This window comes from Typopeltis vanoorti, chromosome 16 (genome assembly GCF_054136105.1).
Source record: "Typopeltis vanoorti isolate ZY-2024b chromosome 16, IOZ_Tvanoo_1.0, whole genome shotgun sequence".
NCBI classification, from domain to species: domain Eukaryota; kingdom Metazoa; phylum Arthropoda; class Arachnida; order Uropygi; family Thelyphonidae; genus Typopeltis; species Typopeltis vanoorti.
The window spans coordinates 55,676,091-55,702,556 of NC_143564.1; the positions used below are offsets into that span (position 1 = coordinate 55,676,091).

The 26,466-nt window shown below is 36.1% G+C and overlaps 1 protein-coding gene across 1 annotated transcript in view; it reads right to left on the reverse strand.

Annotated features, from left to right (window-relative positions):
• Positions 1–26,466, reverse strand: part of LOC150098030 (uncharacterized) — a 345,561-nt gene that overhangs the window by 58,625 nt on the left and 260,470 nt on the right. The window contains exons 14-15 of the mRNA XM_090406662.1: positions 17,447–17,491; positions 11,701–11,754 (exon numbers count right to left, since the gene is read on the reverse strand). Of these exons, the coding sequence (XP_090262788.1) occupies positions 11,701–11,754; positions 17,447–17,491 (99 nt within the window). The remainder of the gene's footprint in view (positions 1–11,700; positions 11,755–17,446; positions 17,492–26,466) is intronic.

Consider the following 26,466-nt stretch of genomic DNA (forward strand, 5'->3'; position numbering starts at 1 on the left):
TCATTGTTTCCTAGCTTGCTGTATGTAATGTAACTTAGCTTGTCCTGTATATTTGTATATGCTCCAGATGACGATCTTAATATGAAGATCGTAATGTTGGGATATTAAAAGAGTTATTTAATGAGAAAAGAGCACATTTGAGGCCTATTGGTGTGAGATTGAGGCTAGCAGAACAAAATATACAATTGGGTGCTGCAATAGACCAGGTAATGGAAAAGATGGTGGAGATAGTATGCATAAGCAAATAGAAGAAATGATTGGAAGGAGGGAAATTATTATGGGAGATTTCAACGATGGTAGCATTGATTGGAGGGAGGAGAGAGGACACATGGGAGGAAGGAATTGGATTTTATGCGGTTATTAAGGGATAACTATCTGCGACAGCATGTAATGGAAAATACTATGGGTATGAGAGTGCTTGACTTAGTAATTGTCTGAGAATCTGACTGTAACAAATATGACCACATTGCCACCAATTGGTGAGAGTGATCATAGGGTATTCACTTGGGAGGTGGCTAAAGGTGTGGAATTTACAATTAAGACAGGGTACATGTGGAATTATCAGGCTGGTAAGTATGACAAGCTTAGGAGTTTGATTGGTTCAGTGCCATGGCATGTAAAACTGCAAGGGCTGGATGTTGATAGTGCATGGGAAGTGGTTAAAAAGTGTTAAAGATACCAAGCTATTTTAAACCTGATTTTACTCCATTTCCCAAGTAAGCAAACAGACAAATAAGTCAAGTTTGCACCTGCAAGTGTTGCAAGTCTAGCTGACCCTGCACATAGTGCAGGACCAAGGCAAGTCATGGTAAAAGTAGAATAAGCTCTGATCACTAATCTTAATATTTACCCTTAATGCAAAGCACATCTCCTGGAGGAGATGTATGATGCTTTGTATTAAAGGCAAGGGACCACTACCCAGACCGGAGAGTCTGGGTAGTGGCCCCTTGTATTGCAAGTCTAGCTGACCCTGCACGTGGTGCAAGACCAAGGTAACTCATGGTAAAAGTAGAATAAGCTCTGATCACTAATCTTAATATTTACCCTTAATGCAAAGCACATCTCCTCCAGGAGATGTGCTTTGCATTAAGGGTAAATATTAAGATTAGTGATCAGAGCTTATTCTACTTTTACCACACCCTTAATGCAAAGCACATCTCCTCCAGGAGATGTGCTTTGCATTAAGGGTAAATATTAAGATTAGTGATCAGAGCTTATTCTACTTTTACCACAAGTTGCCTTGGACTTGCACTACATGCAGGGTCAGCTAGACTTGCAACACTTGCAGGCGCAAACTTGACTTATTTGTCTGTTTGCTTACTTGGGAAATGGAGTAAAACCAAGTTTAAAATAGCTTGGTATCTTTAACATTTATTATACCCAAGGTAAAATACTTTCTACTGTGGTTAAGAAGTGTTTGCAGGAGGCAATGGCTGACTGTATACCTAGAGTCCAAATAATAAATCAAGTAGGGATTAAATGGATGAATAACACCATTAAGCTTGAGCTGCAAATAAAGAAACAACTATTGAGGGAATTTAAGGAGATAGGTGACCTGCAGGCACAAGCCCGGACCAGAAGAGTAACAAGTGTGGTAAGAAAAGCAAAAGCGGAATATGAAAGAACATTAGCCATGCAGGCTAAAGATAATCCCAAACAGTTTTTTCGATATGTTGCAAGTAAAAGAAAAAATGTATATGGCAGAATCATTTTAAAGAATGCTGATGGTAGGGAGGTAACCGAATCAGTTGATATAGTAGAATTACTGAGTGAGCACTTTGCAAGAGTATATCATCCTGGTGGTGACATTGCAGAAATGGAAGAACCAACAGCTTATACGGGAATTGTGGTGAATGAAGTGGAGGTGAATAGTCTATTACAAAACCTCAATGTCAATTCATATGTGGGATTGGATGGTATACCAGCTTGTGGTGTACGAGAACCTGCTAAAGAATTGTCAGTGCCTTTAACCATTTTGTTTAATTTGAGTCTTGGGTCTGGGTTAGTCCCAAGGGGGTGGAAAGTGGGGAAAATAGTTCCGCTGCATAAAGGAGGTTTCAAGACTGCTGTTGAAAATTACTGGCCGATCAGCATATCAGGAATTACTGTCAAGGTCTTGAAGAAAATAGTCAAGAAAACAATACAGGAATGGATAGATGAAAATGGGATACTGAATGGGGACAACATGGTTTTGTGAAGGGTAGATCATGCCTCAGTAACTTGCTCATGTTTTATAACACAGTCACCGCTGAACTGTATAAGGGTAATGGGTTTAGAGCAGCGCTTCCCAAACTGTGGGCCGCAGCCCCCTTGGGGGCCATTGGTTTTGTTGAAGGGAGGGGGGCCATGAAATAATGAAAACAAATTTAAAATGTTTTAAGACTAAGTAGATTTTTTTATCTTAAAAGAAACGTATTTACTTTTTATTATTTATTATTTCTTTTTTTTTTATTTTTTATATTTTAATGAAAAAAAATCACACATTGGTGCCGGTCACAAATTTTGCTTCCTGCGTATTTCGGCGCTTAATGAATATTAGTAAATATATGCTTATGCTTATATAATTTTATTCATATAAGCTTATATGCTTATAAAAGAATATTAAACTTATATGCTTATCATATAAGTTTCATTTCAAAGCAGAAGCCTACAAATTGCAGTTTCAGATATTTCACCTGATATTAGTGTATCAGCATTGAAACACATCCATCACATTAAACTGTTATAAAACTTCTTTTAGGTTTTTAATTCTTTCTTTATTACTAATTGTTTTATGTTTCATGTGCTTGTACTGCAAATGTTTCATGTGCTTGTATAACAATATATCTATCTACATAAAAATATGAGATAATATGCCATGTATGTCAAATGTGTATGTAAGATGCTAAAAATGTAATATTTGCAATTGATTTTTGCAATATTCGCTGTATGTTTTGTACTGAATATAAATACAATAAATATTATAATAATATATGTCTATATATAACAATTTTTTTTCGAGGGGGGGGGGCGTGAAATATTTCAATTTTTCCAAAGGGGCCCTGACATCCAGCAGTGTGGGAAGCACTGGTTTAGAGTGATTCTACTGAACCTTGCTAAGGCCTTTGACAGGATACCACATGGAATTCTAATCAGTAAACTGTAGTATATGGGGATGGATATAGGGTTGGTGAGATGGATAGGAGGGTTGTTGATGGAGAGATATCAGAGAGTGGTTTATTCAGAAGTAGAGTCCAAAAGACAGCCTGTGACTAGTGGTGTGCCGCAGGGTTCTGTTCTTGGACCACTACTTTTCAATTTGTTCATTAACGATATAGGAAAGGATCTCAGAGGAAGTGTTCACTTGTTTGCTGATGATGCAAAGTTGGGTAGAGCAATTGTGAGTGCACAGGATGTCAAAATTTTGTAAGATGATTTGGATAGTTTGGAGGTCTTAGCTAAGGAGAATGGATGTCAATTTAATGTGGCAAAATGTAAGGTTATACATTTTGGGGTGAAAAGATTAGTTGCAGTTTACTACATTGGTGGAACCGTACTCCAGGAGATTGATGAGGCCAGGGATTTGGGAGTGTTGGTGGATAGGGAGTTGAAGTTTAAGGGACACATTGCAAAAGTGGCTAAATCAACTCATCAAATCACTTGGTTGCTGAAAAATACTTTAACAAGCAGAGATAAACAGGTTATTGTTCCTCTGTATCGAGCCTTGATAAGACCCCATCTAGACTACTGTGCCCAGATATGGGCGCCAGGGTTTCTTCTCGATGGGGGAGGAGGTGGAGAGGATCCAGAGAGGAGTGACCAAGATAATAGCAGGACTATGGAATGAACCTTACGAGAACAGGTTGAAGATTTGTGGGCTGCAGAAATTGGTTGATAGGCAAAAAAGGGGTGATATGATTGAGACATTCAAATTACTGAAGGATTTCTATAAGATTAATTCAGAAGATATTTTTGAGAATAGGACTGGTAGTGGGAGGACTAGGGGCCATCCATGGAAGCTTGGTAAGAGTGTAGTTAGCAAGAGTGTTTGAGCTAGGTTTTTTACTTGGAGAGTGGTAAATGCATAGAATAAGCTGCCAGAGCCTGTTGTGGGTGCCATGACTGTAAATGAGTTCAAGGTGAAGTATGATAGATACTGTGTGAATGTTGAATAGTTCTTGACATGATGTTAGGCCTCCCGCGATGAGCCTAAGGACTCCTTGGAGCTGCCCGTAATAATAATAATAATAATAATAATTTATATTACGGTTGTAAAGTCCATCATTTCTAAAAAATTTTTTTGTTTTGCTTTTCATTTTTTTGCTGGCTACATATCGAAAGAACTCTCTAGGAGTATTTTTGCCTTCATTAACTAACTGCTGCTCATACCTCACTTTTGCTACCCTTAACCAAGTCACCACCTTGCCTGTCTTTGTAATCATCATGGAATTGGTTATTACCACTTCTCTTATGCTGCCTCAGTAAAGCCCTTTTTCTCTGTATCGCATGCTCAATCTCTTCATTCATCCATATCACAACCACCTTATTTAACCTTCTGATCCTTGGAATACATTTAGACATTGCTTCTAGATAGTTCTTGAAGATCTCTTTTCCAGCTAACTCCTCATTCCATGCTACAGCTGCAAGCTGTCTCCTGAGCTCTTTGTAATCACCACCATTGTAGTTCCACATTTACCTTTTTCTCACAGAGGTCCTCACACTAATGGCAACCACCCAGGTAATCACTTCATGGTCACTCTAACCAACTGGAGAGTGATTGGACACCTCATTTATAATTACATCCTCTGATGAGGTGATCAAATCCAAGACCCTCAATCCTCATGTGCCCACTGTTACATACTGTCTGAGGTAGTTATCCCTCAACTATTTATTTTACTTCCAGTTGATATCTCATCATCCCAGTCTATTGCCATAATTAAAATTACCCATAATGATCACCCTTTTCTTATTCACTTGGCTAATTTGATTATACATTTCATAGTCACTACCATCCACATTACCAGGTCTATAACAACATCCAACTAAATATTTCATTCTATTCACCTTTATCTCAGACCATACTGCCTCAAAGCCACTAGCATTATTTCCCACTTGTATCTCTACTTTGTATGGACATAACTCTTTCTCTATCATCAATAGCACCCCTCCCTTTTTACCCTTTCTATCCTCATGAAACACACCATACCCTTCCATCTCTATTCCTTTCAGGATGTCATCCTCATCAAGAAATGTCTCACTTATTCCAACAATTTTTGGGTGAACAGACTCAATTAATGCAACCTTTCATCAACCTTGTTTCTTACATTTCTAGCATTTGTATACAAACACAGCAGCTCATTCCTTTATCTACAGCTAGTTCTACTGATACCACTCATTTGATATAATTTCAGATTCATTCTCTGTACTCATTTCTCTACCTTCTAGCAGCAGTCTCTCCAAGCGACTCACACCGAAACCACTCAACTGCAGTCCATCACTGTTATACAGTTCAGTTTGTCCTTCAAACTCAATCCACACATTAAGAAACTGCACTCCTTTCTCCTCACACATTTCTCCTAAAATATCATTCACAATCCTTGTTCTCCACCTCAACATACCACTGTCATACCTAGGCAACATGCTTACTATCTTTCCTATCACACTATTCTCTTTTATACGTCTAAGCAACCTCCAGATATCCAAGCTGACGTGTTCTTTGTTTGCAGTCAAGTCATTTGTACCGGTTAAAACTACCAACTCTTTTGCTCACTTACTTCCCTTATCCAATGCCTCAATTCCTCTACTCATTCTACTTCCACTAAAACATACCTTGTGCGTCCTCTTGTACAGAACACCTTTAATAATTGAATCACCATATAACATCACCAGCGGGTCTTTCGTTACCTCTTTTATACCAACATTATTTGTTTTCATCATTTTTGCTCTCCCATACATTTCCTGAATTTTCTTAACTTCATTCTGCATCCATTTCATCTCTTGCCTCATCCTAACCAACTCAACTTTCAAATCTTTCATCACATTTCCATTGTCATTCATTCTTTCGAATTTTTGAACTCTGGAACCCTGCATCACTTTCGCTCTCATTCATCCTTTTGAGTTTCATACTTTCAAAAACCTTGCGTCAAACTTTCACTCTCATTCATATTCTTTCAATTTTTTGAGCTTTCGTACCTTGTGGCACACTTCCACTTTCATTCATTCTCTCACTTTCGTTGCCTTCCACCACATTTGCATCACTTACCATTGATCAAGTTTTTCAGATCGCTCATTCTCTTTTTCAAAACTTTTTTAACATTTCTTCACTGTTCTTTTACACTATCCTTCTCTATCAGATGAGCACTCATTCTCCTTGTGGCATTCTCACTACTAACACTTTCTGTCATCAACATATTTGCATTCATCAAGTCCTCATTCAGCTCACACTTCGCACACGCCCTCCTTTCATTCACCTTAAATATCCACAATTTATCAATGTAATCAAATGAGTACATATAGCACACTTCACATTTCACAAAAACGACTGAAGTCGAATTTAAATTCCTGCATGGACAAAGCTGCCACCATCTTTCCTTTGCCAGTTACTATGCTAAGCTCTAATATCAACGTGTTTGTAAATAAATTTAAACAAAATATCCCAAACACTAATAACACTACATGTGCACAACCTTTATAGCAACTCTTACTCATGAATATACACTTCTATATTATCAATTATTTCAAAAATCTTATCTGAAGCAGCAGTCCTCTTTACCACTGCTACTTTTTTGTCACACGAGTGCCCTCAAGCCTTGTAAAATTTTAATGCTAATTTATCCTACAGATTTACTGATTTATCTAACCTGAAAGATGTATTTATCATGAGGCCAATGAATATAGCAATATATAAACTTTAGCCAGTAGTCATCAAAAGAAGCTCAACAACAATCCTAATCTACACTATGAACTATTATAGTAAATTACTTGTTTCATAGAATTATCCATTTCATAAATCACCAGTTTGATAACATTTCTTGTTTCATAAAATTAGGACTACACTAAAACTTCTGTTTATTATTCATACAGTATTATTATTATTATTATCCCACCCACTTATGTAGTCCATTTCCACACTCTGGAAGCTGGAGTACTAGCAAAAGGTATACATATTAATACAATCAACTTTCACTATAACAAACAGCATTTACTGTTTTATATAAAGCACAACATACTGTTATTCTTCCAATTGTGCTACAGAGTATCTCCATAACACAATTCGAAGAACGGCAGTATGTTGTTTGAAAAGGCTTCAGTTCAATTCTCGTCATGGTGTGAGGAATCTTTCTATGGGTTTTTTTAAACTGAAGATGAGTCAGCCAATGTTATTTTAATTTACAGACAAAAGATACCAGTGGTGGAGTTAGTGGATCTGTGTGGTTGGTAGATTAAAATGGAATTGATGATTCCTTGGACTCCTTAGAGGTGTTTTACAGACATCTATTATATCGGCCCTTCCTCAATAACAAACCATTCCATTCATCCCATAAGCTTGTAATAGCAAGAGCTGAGAAATGATTTATGATATGCCATTATTCAATTTGTGCTGTGTATGTGCGTGCGTGTGTGCGTGTGCGTGCGTGCGTGTCACTATGAGATTCTGCAGAATAATAAAACACAATTCTTCTGTGATCTTCATTTCTTAGTGTTACTTATAACTACTGATCACGCTTTCATAAATATGTACAACTAAAGTATCACTAAAGACTCACTTTTTATAAATGAAAACAGCAAAAACATATCTGCAACATTAATAATTATCCAATGAATGATGATAATGTTTCAAAATGAAAAATCAATTTGTGAATATTTATTGATGATTAAAACAACTGGTGATGGTCATACCAAAAGAATATAAACATATCCACTACTAAAATGTCCCAGTCAAAGCTTCATAACAGTAATTCTGTTTTAAATAAATTTACTTTCCATTTCCAAGAATTTTAAAAGACATTTCAAATTCATTAGAAAAAATTGACACAAGACTTTACTATTTCATATTATATACAAAACCCCCAATGCAGTTTTGTTTTGTATATAATATGAAATGTTCAAAAAAAAAAAAAAAAACTTATAATAAAATTTGACTAAATTAAATAAGATAAGTAGCACCTATAAATTAGTCTGGACAGACTTTCTAGTCTTGTCTTTAAATTTAAAAATATTAAATACATATAAATATATATATATATATATATGTTAAAGATACCAAGTTATTTTAAATATAAACCTGGTTTTTTACTCCATTTCCCAAGTAAGCAAACAGACAAATCAGTCAAGTTTGTGCCTGCAAGTGTTGCAAGTCTAGCTGACCCTGCACGTAGTGCAAGTCCAAGGCAACTTGTGGTAAAAGTAGAATAAGTTCTGATCACTAATCTTAATATTTACCCTTAATGCAAAGCACATCTCCTGGAGGAGATGTATGATGCTATGTATTAAAGGCAAGGGGGCCACTACCCAGACCGGTTTCGACCTTTATTGAGGTCTCATCAGTGGGAGCCAGGCTAAGAAATACTAAGTTTTAAGTAATACAGAGCTTATAAATATTTTACCAACACAAGTTACCATAAGGTGCTTTGACCTTATTAAATAAAAATCTCAGGATGAGAGATAGATTAGAAAGTTTTTTACCTTGGGTATAATATATGTTAACGATACCAAGTTATTTTAAATATAAACCTGGTTTTTTACTCCATTTCCCAAGTAAGCAAACAGACAAGTCAGTCAAGTTTGCGCCTGCAAGTGTCGCAAGTTTAGCTAACCCTGCACGTAGTACAAGTCCAAGGCAATTTGTGGTAAAGGTAGAATAAGCTCTGATCACTATTCTTAATATTTACCCTTAATGCAAAGCACATCTCCTGGAGGAGATGTATGATGCTATGTATTAAAGGCAAGGGTGCCACTACCCAGACCGGTTTTGACCTTTATTGAGGTCTTAAATTTAAATTTAAAAAAAAAATTAAAATTTTTTTTTTTAATTTAAAAACTTATATTTAAAATAACTTGGTATCTTTAACAAATATTATACCCAAGGTAAAAAACATTCTACATCTATCTCTCATCCTGAGATTTTTATTTAATAAGGTCAAAGCACCTTAGGGTAACTTGTGTTGGTAAAATATTTATAAGCTCTGTCTTACTTAAAACTTAGTATTTCTTAGCCTGGCTCCCACTGATGAGACCTCAATAAAGGTCGAAACCGGTCTGGGTAGTAGCCCCTTGCCTTTAAAGATCTTTATCTTTAAAGATCTTGCTTAAATTTGTCATTGCTTTCTTTCCGAGTAATAATCTTCTTCTAACTTCTTTAGTACAATAACCGTCTTTATTAATTCGGAATCCTAGGAGCACAAAATTGTTAACTCTTCCATTTTCTTTCCATCTACTTCAAAATCATTAAGTTCACATGTTGCCATAACTTTTGTCTTTTTGAGGTTAAGTTTAAGACCATATTTAGCACTTTCTTCTTTAACTTTCATAATAAGTTCCTCCAAATCTTCTTTGCATTCTGCTAGCAAGGTGCATTTGCATTCCTCCAGCCCCGCCATTCTTAAAACGTATTCGCTGTACAAGTTAAACAGGTATGGAGATAAAATACATCCTTGTCACACTCCTTTACCTATTGTGAAATACTCAGTTTCTCCAACATCTGTTCGGACAGCAGCTTCTTGTTCATAATAAAGATTCCTCAGAAGGATAATAAAATGCTCTGGTACTTCCATTGTTCTTAACGCATTACACAGTTTCACATGATCTACAGAGTCAAAAGCCTTGCTATAGTCAAGGAAACAAAGGTAGACATTCTTTTGATATTGCTGTGCTCTTTCTATTATCCATCTCACATTAGCAATTTCATCTCTTGTTCCTATGCCTTTTCGAAATCCTGCCTGTTCATCTGGCATTTCTCTCTTCATGAATGGTTCCAGTCTTTTCTGAATGATCTTAAGTAAGACTTTACTTGTATGAGAAATCAGTGCTATAGTTCTGTCATTTTCGCACTCTCTTGCACAGTGGTGCACTTAGGATTTAATCGGGGGGAGGGGAGTTGAGTAGACGATTTACGAATACACACTACACATTGCATATGACCTATGACTGAGCATCTGCAGTGAATCCCAATACATGATAAGTAGTATAGAAATAGAAGACACAACATAAATAAAAAAATGAATTTTAATTAGGAAAAGATTTTTGTAAAATTTTCTAGTGTCTATTTCCTTTTTCTTTTGGGGTGTGTGGGGGGGGGGGACAGGGCTCCTTGTCCCCCTCCCTGGGTATGGCACTGCTCTTGCTTAACCTCTCTTTAATAAAGGTATATAAACTGATTTTTTTTCCATTCCCTAGGCCATGTAGTTGGGATCCAAATTTACTGACATAGAGCTGTCAGCAAATTTTAACTGCCTCTTCTCCTCTCTTTGAGCAGCTCAACAGGTATTCCGTCTCCTCCTGGTGCTTTCTTACCGGATAGCTGTTGCAGTGCCCACCTCACTTCACTCTTCAGTGGTACTGGCTTCTGTGTATAATCCTGCTCTTCAAATTTCTCAGTAATTTTGGATCTTTCCATCTTTCTTTGATGTCTGCAGCTTCTGTAAGATATCCTTTGTGTTTACTTTTCAATACTGTCACCTTGGCACTAAACTTCCCTTTTAGTTCTCTGATCTTTTTGAAAAGATTTCTTGTTTTTCCTTTCTTGTTTTGGTCTTCTATTTGTTGGCATTCCTGGTTAAAGCATTTCTCCTTGTCTCTTCTGGCTTGTTGTTGAAATTCTGCATTCAAATGCCGTACTTCCTGCGAATTTCTTGTGACCTTCATTTTCCTCCTTTCCAGAGCAGTTTTGATGGGATCTTCTGAGAAACATTTAAACTTCTTCTTACAAACTGTTGGAATATTCTTCTTTGCTTCGGTTTTATTTATATCTTTAATCTCTTCCTATAGTCATCTGGTTCTCTTTCACACAAATTGAGTGTGTTGAATCCGTTCTGTATACTAATATTGTATTCAGCTGGCATGTTTCCAAGATCATATCTGATTGACATTTGTGTTGTTTTCAGTTTCCATAATTTCACATGTATCGTGGCCACTAATAATTCATGGTCTGTTCCACAGTCTTCACCTGGAAAAGTCTTGACAGACTGAATTGCACTTCTCCATCTTCTTTGTCCAGGTATATAGTCAATTTGATTTCTGTATAGTCCATCGGGTGATATCCATGAGTACAGTCTTCTTTTGTGCTGTTTAAAGCGGGTGTTAGCAACAAACAAAGTATCCTCTGCACAAAACTCAACTAGTCTCTTCCCTGCAGTGTTACGAATACCTAAAACCAAAATGACCTGTTATTCCTTGTTCCTCGGTCTCTCCCACTTTTGCATCCCAATCTCCGATAAATAGCCATAAATCTCTCTTTGGTGTTGCATCTATCACTTGCCATAAAATTCTTCAATGTCTTCTTCTGGTGCCTCTGTAGTGGGTGCATAAACCTGAATGATGGTCATAATCATTGGATGTCCACTCACTCTGAGAGAAATGATTCTGTCACTCACTGAATTATAACCTAATACATACCTAGCCATTTTTTTCCTGAGTATTAATATTTTATAATATTTAATATATAAAACTGAAATAGAACATGTTCATTTCTAGAAAATTTAAGATAATATTTGTGTAACTTACAACAGGCCCAATTGGACCCAACTGACCAGGTTGTCCAGGTTGTCCAGGAGGACCCTAGAAAATAGAAATAATTGTTTTTTGGAAATAAATTCAAATATAGTACACAATTAGAAACAGTTTCAGGTACATGCACTGTTTACTCTTATTTGTATATTACATATTCATACATCTCACAAGGTACAGATTACAGACTGGGATAGACTAATTTGTACCAACTACAAAAAGATATGAGACTATCACTAGATATTAAATGAAACTTATGGCTTAAACTAGTCATGTACTAAAATTATACCATAAAACTAGAGTAAAAAATTATTTACAAATTTAGTATTTTTGTCCTTGTCATACAGACATCATGCAAAAGGTATTATGTTTGACTGAAGGTACTATACTAATACTGTCCAACAACAAAAAGAATGAAACACTGTAGTATGTAAAATTTTCTATATATATATATATATATAGAGAGAGAGAGAGAGAGAGAGAGAGAGAGAGTGTGTCAACATTTGAAGAAAGGTTGGGTTAATCGATTTATAGTTTGTAGGTGAAAGGACATTGTCATATTGCTCCATATCAAAGGTTACAGCAGTACACAAGGTATTAATAAATAGTCATAAAAGATAAATTAATAAATAATATGTTATGAACAAAATATTAGCTTAAGCAATGCAGTATCTACATATAAATAGAATTTATAGTTAAATGTGTTTGTATAAATTAATTCTTTGTAAAATGTTAAAAAAAAAACACATGCAATTTGTCTGCATCTGATATTTGCCTGTGTGTATATGGCTTGGCCAGATAAGTAAAAATTTTATTCCTTTCTCATGTGAAGTGATGGCACTCCACTAGAATATGAGAAATGGTGAGACATGTGAGGCATTTTTTGCACTTAAGGAGAGTCATCAGCCCTCAGTAAATAAGAATGTGGAAGATGACTATGACCTATGGAGAATCTGAGAACAACTTTCTCTATTCTGTTTCTACATTGATTAGACAGCCAATGCTTAATTTCAGGTTTAATCTAGTGCAATTTGTTTGTTGGTGCTTCCTGCTATGATGAATGCCATTGGATAATTAGCTTTGATCTTATAAATGGCCAGTCTTATATGAGAATATCAAACAATACTTCAAAAAAGTATGATCTGATATAGCAGATGCATCTGCAGTCACATTCCCTTAAATCCAATGTGGCTTGGAATCATGCACAACCAAAGATCACAATTAAGGGTCTTCATTTTGTACAACAGATGCAAAACATTGCAAAGCTGGATGTGGATTATATATAGGAGAGGAGACAGCCTGTAAAGAACTCAATGAATCTATATAAATTGCACAATTCTAGCAGTTTCTTTTATATAAACAAGTCAAGCTGAATAGCATGCGACTCTGCTGTATAATTACTGCAATCACAACAGCACACAGTAAACAGAAGCCTCCCACTGGCATAGATGGGCAAGAAACCAAAGTGGGCTGCTCTGTGTGCATCAAACAATTGCAGATAGACAGATGATGGAATATGAGACTTCTGTAGTTAAAAAAGTGAGAAGTTGCAGAGTGGAGTGCAAACCTGCCATGAAGAAATGTTATTAGGCAAGAAATATTGGGCAAGAAACCAAAGTGGGCTGCTCTGTGTGCATCAAACAATTGCAGATAGACAGATGATGGAATATGAGACTTCTGTAGTTAAAAAAGTGAGAAGTTGCAGAGTGGAGTGCAAACCTGCCATGAAGAAATGTTATGTGCGGTGCAGGTAATGTTTTGACATTCATGGCAATAGCTTGCATAATCTCTTTAACACACATACCAAAGGGATGTATAGTGGCCTGAAGTGTGTGAAATTGAGCTTCCCAATACAGAGAAAAGATACTAATCTATGTAGGGTGCTCTGGAAGAGACTTAATTTTAGGACAGAGTTAAGAGAAAACTGTTTCTGTCTAAGTGATAGAACTGGTTTCTTTGCTTCAACATAAAGACTTTCAATGGGTGGTATGAAAGGCACCAGTAGCTATCTATATATCCTGATGATGGATGGGATCCAGCAGTCGCAATCAACTGTGCCTTGCAGAACCATACACTTCAGACTCACAATAAAGCATTGAACATATAAGTGCATGATAGATGAAGCAATGAAGATCAGTCTGTTTGCCATTCAGTAGAGAACAGAGTGCAAAGGAAATTCAATGCTCTCTTGCACTTGTCTCTTAGTTGATAAACGTGTGCAAAGAATGTAAGTTTTCTGTCACAGATGATGAGTCCCAAGAAGTTAGCCTGTTTTTAGATTCTAGCAGCCAAATTATTGGCTACTGTAATAATAGTATGTCCCATTCTTAACTGAGAATATGGTCAAAGAGTGTGTTTTTTGGCAGTATACACAAACATGTTTTTCTGCTGAAAACCTGAATGCATTCCTAAGAGCCCATGGAGAGATAGGATCAATTGCTTCCTGAAGTTGTCTTTCAGTTACCTTCATGTTAAAAGAGTGACAGTAAATTGTGAAGTCATCAACATACACTGCATTGCCTACAGTGAGAGGAAGCTGTTCAGTGATTAAGAGTGTCACAGTTAAGACAGAACCTTGGCGAATACCCTGTTCCTGATGATATGGCTGAAATAGCATACTTCCCACTCAGAAGATGCAGCTAGATAGAAATTTTTTAATAAATACACAAAGGTATTTATTAAACTAGCTTTGAACATATAAGTGTGTAATAGATGAAATAATGACAATCAATCCACACCTCCATTCAGAAGAGGGACATAGTGTGAAGGGGCCCTCTGACACCTAGATTACACAAATGTTGAACGATTTTTTCACTTGGTTATACTATAAACTAAAGATGCCAAGAAAATATATTCTTGGTTTCATCCTTTATTCAAGTGTAAGCAAACAAAGTTTGTGCATTAAGTAACTTCATGACTGGGTTACTTGTATATAGAGGTTAATGACCTCACATCAACTGCCTTAGTATTGCATGATGTAATGCATATATCCTTAAGGACATGTATAATGCTTTGCATTATGGGAAGGGACACTACCCAGACAGGTTTTGACCTTTGTAAAGATGAAAGGGGGGCTACAAAAACTCGGGCAATCCCTCAAATCATCCAACAGTGAGTGACCTAAAGGATCATTTAACTCAGCAGTGGTTCCACTCAGTGACAGGCCCACTCTGCCACAGAGAAAACCCTCAGCAGTGGCTCTGGATCTGGATCCCACTGATGTGGTTCTCTGCTGAGGTGGGAAGTCTTGTTATCCTGGATGAGAGTTTTTGCTCTCTTAAGGTTTTTGCTTTGAGAGTGCTGCTAAGTATCTGAGGATTTGGTCTGCTGGAATGGTTACTATTGAGGCTGACTCTTATGCAGATGCTTCTTCCCTGTAATATGAGCAGTTCTGCTCAGTGACAGGCTCACCCTACCACCGAGCAGGACCACCAATGAGTTAAAAGTTCATTCAGGTCACTCATTGTTGGCCAATCTGAGGGATTGCCCAAGTTTTTGGAGACCTCCCCACACATAAACAAGATGTACGAAGTCTGCTGAGGTCATCTTGTGGCTGCTTTTCCCTGGGTTATGAGCAGTTCTACTTGGTGGTGGGATGGGCTTGCCATTGGACAGAGCCACTGCTGAGAGTTCTTCTCTGTAGCAGGGTGGGCCTGTCACTGAGTGGAACCACTGCTGAGTTAAATGATCCTTTGGGTCCCTCACTGTTGGGTGATCTGAGGGATAGCCAGAGTGTTTGGAGACCCCCCTTTCACCTTTACAAAGGTCAAAACAGTCTGGGTAGTGGCTCTTCCCATAATGCATAGTATTATGGAAAGGGCCCACATGTTATACATGTGTGCACAATAATTACGTATTGTGCACACATGTATAACATTGTGGATATGGGTGTTGCGTTATGGGATACTAAGGCAACTAATGTGAATCATTAGTCTCTATACACAAGTAGCCCAGTCATGAAGTTACTTCATGTGCAAACTTTGCTTGCACTTGGATAAAGGATGAAACCAAGAATATAATTTCTTGGCATCTTTAATTTATGGTAATGTGTAAAAATTCTCAACATGTAATTTTCTTACTTTTTCAGTTTTTTGGACTTACAAGTGATATGAAGTAAGCAAATTATATGTTGAGAGTTTTATATGTCTCCAGTATTAATGTAAAAGTAGAATAAAACATTAAAAATTCATTTTTCCAGGGTCTGCACTGCAGTTTGAATTGTTTATAAATTCTTTCTTTAGCCAATTTTGTTACATATCTAAGTGATAAAAGTAACCACTTCACTATTATGCCATAGAAGGATTATATCAGATATAGAGTTTAAAAGTGTTCAGACTTGAATTTTTGATATTTCTGAATTGTTGATATTTCGGTTGTTTTCACAAAACTATCAGGATATCTGGAATAAATTTATTTATTCAAAGAACTTTATGTAGTGGTGGAACTTTCATAAAAATGTGACAAGTGTATTAAAAAGGCACAAGAAGAATATGTTTCAAATACAACATAGTCAGGAAATGAATATGTCAGTAGGACTGGATGATCTTGAGGTGGTGACTGATAAAAATTTGAAGTTTAGGAGACATATTGCAAAAGTGGTGAAGATATCCCTAACGATTGTTGCAATAGTGAGTAGCAGAGACTAGCAACAGTGACTAGCAGAAATAGAAAAGTGGTGAATCCGTTGTTAAAAGCCCTGATCAGACCACATCTGTATTACTGTACTCAGATCTGGTCATGAGGATTTGAATAGAATAAATTAAACCTGGAGAGAGAGAGAGAGAACAGAGGCAGATAACAAAAATTATATCAAAGCTGTACAATGTTTGTTATGAGAATAGGCTGAGGGCATGCAAACTATAGAGTTTGGTGGATGGAAGATGAAGGGGTGACATGAGTGAACCTTTTAAATTGTTAATAGGTAATATACAAAACATTGATAATGGGGAGATTTTTCATATAGTATAACAAGGGGAAGGAACTATGACAAAAAGTAGGGTCAGAGGGTTTTTTTTTTTTTTTTTGGAGGGTGGTTGAACCATGCATTTCATTGCCTAATAGTGGTCAATGTGCAGACAGTGAATGGGTTTGAGGAATCGTATGATAGACTTTGTGATGTCTAAGATGAGCCTCCCATAATGAGTCTTCTCACTCCATGGAGGTCCACAATAATATTTATAACACCTCAATCCATTTTGGCTTACACTAGAACCAAAATTAATCAAAACACATAGACTAATTTGGATATAGATCATAAACACTAAATTCATTAAATTTCATCCAGCCAGTTTAAAATAATTTTGATAATTTTTGCCTTAAAAAAATATTATCGAAACCAAAATTAAATCATGTGGACATCCCCCTTACGTGCATCCGAAATTCAAAATTTTGTTAAATTCCATCCAGTCACAGCAGAGCTACTGAATATGCAACTTCAACAAATTCTTCCCCTTTTCTATTCCTGCAAATGGCCTGATCAAATAAAAAGTGGAATAGCTTGATAAATTTTTGTAAGGATTCCAAATACCAAATTTCAATAAAATACATCTGACCAGAGGTCCTGGAATGACATGTATATGGATGGATGGATAGATGGACAAAATGATTTTTTTGAGATAATGTTTTTTGATGTCTTTCGCAAAATACTTATAAATTTTGCACAAGATAATCAAAAATATTATCTAAATTCGATTATACCTAATACTTAAGCAGTAATCAACACACTGTGAAAATCTGGACTTACCTCCTTACCTTTAGGTCCAGTGGTTCCTTCTGAACCTGGTATACCCTGAAATTATGCAGAAAACATTACATCAACAACATTCCTTTATTAATTCTTAAAAGCAGTGAAATCAAAGCTTATGAGATATTCTGATTTTCAAACCTGATTTTCTGTTGAAAGCATTCAGAACATATTACTGTTATAAATTATAAAATAGCATCAAATAAAAACTTTTTACATTAATTGTGAATTGACAAAATTAATTCTTTCATTTCAAAAACCAAGATACAGTATTCAATTAACTCACCCTTGGTTACCACATGACAGCATAACTTTAAAAACTCAGTCATAAGAATGCATGTCTCAGAAGTTAGGAGTAAAGGTGATAAATGTCTTTCTCCAAGCATTCTTGCATTTTTCTGCATGTTAATTTACCTAAAGAGGACAAATAAGTTTTGAACAAACATGCTAGCTGTATTAAATAAATACATACTATCATGTGGTAATGAAGAGTGGGTTAATTAACTATTATATTCCACAACTAGATCATGTGAGTCAAAAAATCATATAACATGGGTTAAATAATGATTATATATTCCAGATCTAGGTCATGTGATTCAAGGAAGTATATACCGAAGTTTGTATGTTCCCACCATAATTTTCTCATATTAATTCATTATGTGATTTAATGCAGAAAAATAGCTTCAAGAGAATGCCTAATTTGCATATAAGCTATCATGAGGTGATAACTGCTACATGATAAAAAAAAAATTCAATATAATTTTAAATGAAGCTGATAACAATCCATCAATCAAAATGGTGCAGATTCTTAATCTTCATAAATTCATATTGACAAAATCATGGAGACCGTGTTAAGAATTATTATTTTAACATCCCACCATTTCAACCTTAAGGTCATTATCTGGAGCAGGGGTTCCCAACCCTATGCCCACGGGCACCAGGGAGCCCGTCAACCAATTTGTGTGTGCCCGCCACTGTTCAACCGTGTGCCATATAGTTTGAAATAATCACGCAATAATTCACGGCATGCTATATGATGCATGCGTTAATGACGCATGACGAGTATTAAATGCATACAATATAAAAGTAGATGCATATTCGAAGTTGTTCATTCCAGTTTAATAGTTTAAACTGGAATATCATCATATTCTCCTAATTATGGAGAACTGGCTAATGAAATGCAATGCCAAAGATCACACTAACTTACATATATATATATATTTAAATTTTTATATAATGTAAACTTTTAAGTAATAAACTACTACTACTCCTTGGCATTACAGTCCATTTAGGACCTGGGCCTGTCTCAGGATAGCTTTCCATTCTTCTCGATTCTGTGTCTTGCTCCTCCAGTTCTTTACTCTCATTTTCTTTAAATCATCCTCCACATCGTCAAGCCATCTCCTTTTCGGTCATCCTCTGGACCTAGATCCACCTGATCCAGACATGAAGACCTTTTTTACGGCTCTATTATCTCCCATTCGCTGAACATGTCCTAGCCATCTCAGTCTTCTCACCTTTATTTCAGTAATAATATCCACTTCATTGAATTTCTCCATTATTTCTTTGTTATTCCTCACTCTCCAAAGTCCATTCTCATTAATTGGGCCAAAGATCTTTCTTAATACTTTTCGTTCCCATATTTGTAATTGGTTTTGATCTCTCTGGATCATTGTCCATGTTTCGCAGCCGTACAAAAGCACAGGTTTGAGGATTACTTTATATAGCTGGATTTTACTTTTTATCGAAATCAAATTCGATTTTAATAGTGGTTGAATACTATAATAAGTTCTATTTGCAGCAGCTATTCTATAGGTAATTTCAACTGACATATCATTACTTTCTGTTATTACTGAACCCAAATATTTGAAATGATGGACTTGTTCAAAGGTTTCTTCGTCTACTGTGAAACTTTGGCTGTTTCCCAATTTTTGTTTATTTCTGGCAACAATTAAGTATTTTGTTTTAGTTTCGTTTGTTTGTAGTCCCATTTTCCTTGCCTCCTCTCTCATTTGTCTATAACCTTCTCTAAGGCTTCTCTCAGTCCTTGCAATACAGTCTACATCATCCGCAAAAGCCAAAAGCTGTAGACTTCTATTCATAATAGTTCCACCTCTGTTTATAATTACATTTCGTATTACCCTTTCAAGACATAGGTTGAAAAGCATTGTTGATAGTTGATCTCCTTGTCGTAATCCTTTGGTAATCCTGAACTCAGGTGCGAGTTCGCCCTGTATTTGCACTCTACCCATGGTATTTCTGAGTGTCATTTTAACTAATCTTATCAGTTTAGGTGGAATTTGGAATTCCTTCATGACTTTAAATAGCTTATCTCTATCAATGTTATCATAGGCTTGTTTAAAGTCCACAAACAAATGGTGCAGATTGATATTGAACTCGTAGCATTTCTCCATTATAGTTCGTACTGTAAAAATCTGGTCTGTTGTTGATCTATCATACCTAAAACCACAATGGTAGTCGCCCAGCGTTTTTTCTATAAAGGGTTCCAATCTAGTTGCCAGTACCCTTGTAAATATTTTGTAAATTACTGCTAACAGTGATATTCCTCTATAATTTTGGCACAGAGACTTGTCATTTTTCTTATGTATCGGAACGATAATAGCAGTGTACCATTCAGTAGGCATAGATTCAGTTTCCCATACCTCTGACAAGCACTTATGTATTTTGATTAATAGTGACTGCCCACCATATTTTAATAGCTCAACTAGTATTCCATCTTCACCAGGTGCTTTATTATTTTTCATTCTCTTTAGGGCTAATTCCACCTCGTTTAATTCTGGTGCTTCCTCTGTCTCAGCTTTTCCCATACTTGCCAGGGGTTCGTTAAACTCGTCTTCTTCTGGAACGTCATTTTCCAAGCTTGTTTTGTCCTGAAGGAGATCTTCAAAATATTCTGCCCACCTTCTCAAAATGTCCTCCTTTCCACTGAGCAAGTTTCCCTCATGGTCTCTGCAGAAAGTTGTTCTGGGTTGAAATCCGCCTTTAATTTCCTTTATCTTATTATACATTTTCTTAATTTGTCCTGTATTCTTCAAAATCTCAATTTCATTTAGCCTTGACTTTTCCCACTCACGTTTCTTTCTTCTACAAATCTTTTTGGCTTGTTTTCGTTTTTCTCTATATTCATTCTCATTTGCTCGAGTTTTTCGTCCAAGCATCTTTAGACGAGCTGTATTTCTGTCTTCAACACATTTTCTACATTCCAAATCATACCATTCATTTCTTTTATCTTTGTTTCTGAATCCCAGGACTTCTTCGGCCACTTTAGAAATTTTATTCTTGGTCCATTCCCATTTTTTATCTATAGTCATATTATTTATATGTTCATCCTCATTTATTTCTTCTCCCAATCTGTCAATATATTTTTGTCTGATTTTTCCATCTTTTAATTTTTGGATGTCATATCTTGGTGTTCTCTTTCCTCTACCTACTTTATTAATTTTTATCCTTTGTTTATATTTAATTCTTAACAAGTAATGATCCGTATCACAATCCGCTCCTCTAAAACTTCTTACATCAATGATATCTGTCGCATGTCGTCTATCAATCATCACATGATCTATCTGATTTTCCGTTTTTCCATCTGCCGATCTCCAGGTAACTTTATGTACTTTTTTATGTGGAAAATAGGTTGTACATATGATCATATTTTTGCTACTTGCAAAATCAATTAGTCTCATGCCATTTTCATTAATTTAAGTAATAAAACATTTGATTATAATGTAAACTTTGTATGTATTCATTTAACAAAAGAATTCAAAAAATTTGCTTGAAAAAATAGATGGTGCCCGTCGCCCTACAGGTATTTGCCGGCAAAGGTTGGTCGATTGGTAGAGCCTCTGCTACTATTGGCTCAGTTAAGTAAGTTTGAGCGCGGTTAGTAGTTGGAAGGGGACAATCGTTCGATGCTGTTGGCACACTCTCCCTCGATGAGTCTTTGGACTCCGTGGAGGTGTCTAATAATAATAATAATAATAATTTTAGAATGTGCTCTAGGAAACAAAAAGGTTGGGAACCCCTGATCTAGAGTATACACGTATATAAGATGTCTGCAAAAGTAAGGAACTAGATAAGAATAGAGATCTGCAAGTTGTCCTACTGTGTCATGCAGACTACAGACAAGAGTATACAAAAAAGCATGCAAGTAACTTATGTCTGCACACAAATATTAGGAGTATCAGGAATATCAAATATGTTGGGACCTTAGATTGTGGGCATTAATGAGATCTGACATTAATGAGAAACAGACATACTAATTGGTATCAAGTGTTAAGGGTGCAGTGTTTTCAGGAAGGACAGACAGGATAGGAAAGAAAGGGATGTGCTGTTAATGATATTGGATGAATTGAATCCAATTAGCACTGAGACCTATGGCTGTAATACTAGTAACAGTTTTTCATGTGACAGTTAGTTTGAAGCCATCTGGTGTGAGGTGAAGTCTAACAATACCACATACATTGTAGGGTGTTGTTACAGAATTAATGGATCGGTTGCTAGTGATGAAGAAATGCATCACCAAATAAAGATGATGGGCGAGAAACAGGTAATCAAAACAGAGGACTTTAATTATCCAAACAATAATTGGGTAGCAATCTCACAAGAAGAATGAAACTGAATTTATTGAGGTGTCGTGAGACAACTTCCTCAAGTGGCATATAACAGAAGGAACCCAAGGTCACAGAGTATTAGATTTGATTATAGTGTCAGAGGAGATTTCAGTTAAAGATGTAAGTATTATGCCTGTGGTTGGTGACAGTGATCACACGGTGCTCATTTGGGAAGTGGGTAAGTTTATGAATGTTCCATTTAGAAACAGTTACATGCTGAACTACAAGTCAGGAAATTATGATCAAGGTTTATAGTGAATTCTGTACCATGGTGCTAGGTATTGGATGGGAAAAATATCGAGGGTGCATGGGAAGCATTTAAAAAATACTAAAATGATACAATGTCAGAATGTGTCCCCAGAGTTTCAAAAGTCCGAACATAAACTGCTGGCCTGGCTGGGTTAGCATATGAGGAGATTGATTAGGCCAGGGACTTGGGAGTGTTGGTGGATAGGGAGATGAAGTTTAGGGGACACATTGCAAAAGTAGCTAAATCAGCTCATCAACTCACTTGGTTGTTGAAAAATACCTTGACGAGCAGAGACAAGCAAATTATTGTACCTCTGTACTGAGCCTTGATAAGACTTCATCTCAACTACTGTGCCCAGATTTGGTCACCTAGGTTCCTTCTTGATGGGGAGGAGGTGGAGAGGATCCAGAGGAAAGTGACTAAGATGATAGCAGGTCTATGGAATGAACCATATCCGAACAGGTTGAAGATTTGTGGGCTGCAGAAATTAGTTGATAGGTGGAAAAGGGGAGATATGATTGAGACATTCAAATTGCTAAAAGGTTTCTATAGGATTAATTCAGAGGATATATTTGAGATCAGGACTGGTGGTGGGAGAACTAGGGGACACCTATGGAAGCTGGGCAAGAGTGTGGTTAGCAGGAGTGTTAGAGCTGGGTTCTTTACTTTTAGAGTGGGTAAATGAGTGGAAAAGGCTGCCAGAGTCTGTTGTGGGTGCGATGACGGTGAGTGAGTTCAAGGCAAGGTATGATAGATACTGTGAGAATGTCATATAGTTGTGTGGACATGATGTTTAGGGCCTCCCTCCATGAGTCCAAGGACTTCTTGGAGTCGCCTGTAATAATAATAATAATAATATTCGCTCTCCAATCAACAGGTCACAGGTTTGAATCCCACTGCGGGCAAAATGTTTGTGATTGTCTTTATTTGGAAGATGAATTTCATTTCCTGGTGTGAGGAAATGAAATTCATTTCCTCACACCACTTATTGGAAGCCTGAAAAGACTTGAAAAAGTTCCATGTTTGGTCTCTAGTTCAGGGTTTCTAGACTATGTAAAAATATATAAAACAAAAATACAAAAAAATAATAATAATATATATATATATATATATATATATATATATATATACACACATATTTAAAAACTTTTTAATGACTCAAGGTTTGAATAAAGAACTTTAATTACACTACTAGTTTCATCTAAACCAAGACTTCATCAGGTGTGAGATAAACATACAAATACCAGTAACCAATCTAAAGGAATTGTTTTTTTAAAACATAGTGTAATGTATCTAATACTGAAAAGAATGAAGGCTAGAGTTTAAATAGAAGAATGAACTCTGACTGTATCATTATGTACCTGCACACGTATAAGGTTTCGAGATCGCCAATATTGAATGGTGGAGCTGTGAGAGTCTGGTAGGCTGTAGCTTAGGTTGTTATTAATATGGATGGGATTGATAACTATCTCTTTAGGCTCCAAAATTCTTCTGTCTAACTCATCACCACATCAGTGTACATTGACAGTTTCATCCCAGAGTATCTGATGTGGAAAACCTGCATCATTGGAGTTTGCTGAAAATAATACATGACTGGACAAGGCACTGGCCTGAGTTCTGTTGTAGATAATGTCCCTCTCTCTCTGGTGCTCCTCTAAACAGAATTCGATAGATTTCTCCGTTTGTCCAAAGTATGGCTTACCACAGTCGCAAAGAATCTTATAAACACCAGGATATTTAAGATTACTTGTTTAGATTTAGGACGACTTCAGATGGAACAAAGTTTAGGTAGGGTTATGAAGAACATCTTGATATTATATTTCTTCAGAATTTCAGCCAATTTTGGAGATAAAGAACTGATATATGCAAACAAATGCTGCACTTAGAAGTAGTGGTGTCTTCATACTGTCGTGGATGAGAGTTGAACAGTAGTCTATCTATAGTTTTCTTAGAGTATCCATTAAGTTTAAATGTAACTTGAAGATGTTTAAGTTCATTATGAAGTTCCTCAATACTGTAGCGTATTGAAGCTATTCAATACGCTACAGTTATATGGTGTCAGTGGAGCATTATATCAAGCAATACTTAGTCTTCATTTGAGTTGTAAATCAGCAGTTAGGATTGAAGGAAGTACAGGAAGATGGTTTAATGTTAAATCTGGTGTGAGACAAGGATGTACATTATCCCCTCTGTTATTCATTATCTATATGGATCATATTATGAAAGAAAGTTGTATTAAACATGATATCAAAATTGGAGATGTTAATGTCAGCTGTTTGCATTATGCAGACGATGTTGTACTTCTAATTAAATCTGCTACAAGTCTGCAAGATTCCCTGACTAAATTGAATAACTGTTATAATAGATATGGTATGAAGGTCAGCAATAAAAAGAAGACAATGAAAATAGGCAGAATCATTGAAAATGTCAACTGCGTTGTGAATGGAGAATCTGTGGAACAAGTAAAATATTTCAGCTACTTAGGCATGATTTTGTGAAGATGGTAAATTAAATATGGAAATAGACAACAGAATCAATAAAGCTGGTATGGTAGGAAGTTAATTGAATAAATTCATATGGAATAAGAGAGAAATTAGTCAGAACACTAAATTATACAAGACAGTATACAAGACAGTGTTGAAACCAGTTTTAACTTATGGATCTGAGAGCTGGGTCAGAAGTAAAGCACTTAACCAAAGACTAGAAACTGCAGATATGAGAGTCCTGAGAAAGATTAGAGGTGTGAACAGATGGCATCAATGGCAATATCATATTAAAAACGAGGATATTAGGAAAGAACTTGACAGTGTCAGCATCCAGGAATGTGTTAGCAGAGCTAATCTCAGGTGATATGGTCACTTAAACTGAATGGACAAGGAAAGATTAGCAAAACAAGTGTTCTCAGCCAGGTTGGCAGGAAAACGACCCAAAGGAAGACCAAGATATAAGTGGATTGATATCGTACAAAGTGCCTCAGACGATAGAAATATAAGATCTGATAATGTTGGAGTCTTGACAAGTAACAGACTGATTTGGAGGAAAGTTGTAGACAGGAGGTTGGTAATGATGTAGATTTTTCTTGTAGTACTATTATATCCTGTACATGGCAGGAATTTGATGATGATGATGAAGTTCCTCTTCATCTAACAGAACAGACCTAGAGTGGATATGACACCCAACTTTTGTGGAGGACAATGGTGTGAGTCAGCATATGGTACCTGTCTGTATGTGTCGGTTTTCTGAAAATAGAAAATCTGACATGTTCAGCCATCCAGGTTACTTTGATATCTAAGAATGTGATAGAGCCATCAACTTCCAATTCAGATGTGAACTTGATATTCAAGTGTATATCATTCAAATGTTCTTGAAAGAGATTGAGGCTATCTAAAGCATGCTCCCAAATAAGGAAAACATCATCGATATAGTGAAGGGGAGAAGATGAAATTGCTTTTTCTTCAAAATTCTCTAGATAAACATTGGCAAGAACAGGAGACAAAGGATTTCCCATGGCTAGTCCTGAATTCTGTTTATAAATAGAATCCTCAAATTTAAAATAACCTGAGTTAAAGCAGTGTGACAGTAATGCAAAGTTCTTTTTTGAAACTTTGTTCTTTAAAAGAGTAAGAACTTCTTCAGTCGGGACATTAGTGAATAAAGATATTACAAAACTAGCCATAATACCTGAGTTAGTGACTTGAAAGTTTTTAAGTTTTGATATAAAGTTTGTTGTGTTTTTTAATAAAGAAAGTGGATTTTCCGTTAAAACATTTTAGAGAAGATACAAGAAATTTTGACAGGTTGTATGTCAGAGAGTCGATACCCTCTACTATGGGTCGAAGAGAAATATTCTCTTTATGAATTGGGAGAACATACAGTTGTGGGATTAGAGGATTTAGTGATCGGAGGGAAAGGCTCTCTGTTTTAAAAAAACGAATTCCTTTAGATTGGTTACTGGTATTTATATAATAAATTTAGTTTAATCCTTTATCAAAGTGTGTGCAACAAAGTTTGCGCCTGAAAGTATCTTCAGGACTGGGGTAAAGTGGTACAACACCAGACAACTCCTTGCAAAGGCGGAGCAAGCTACCAACACTCCTATCTCAGTATCTCCCATAATGCAAAACACATCTCCTTGCAGATAT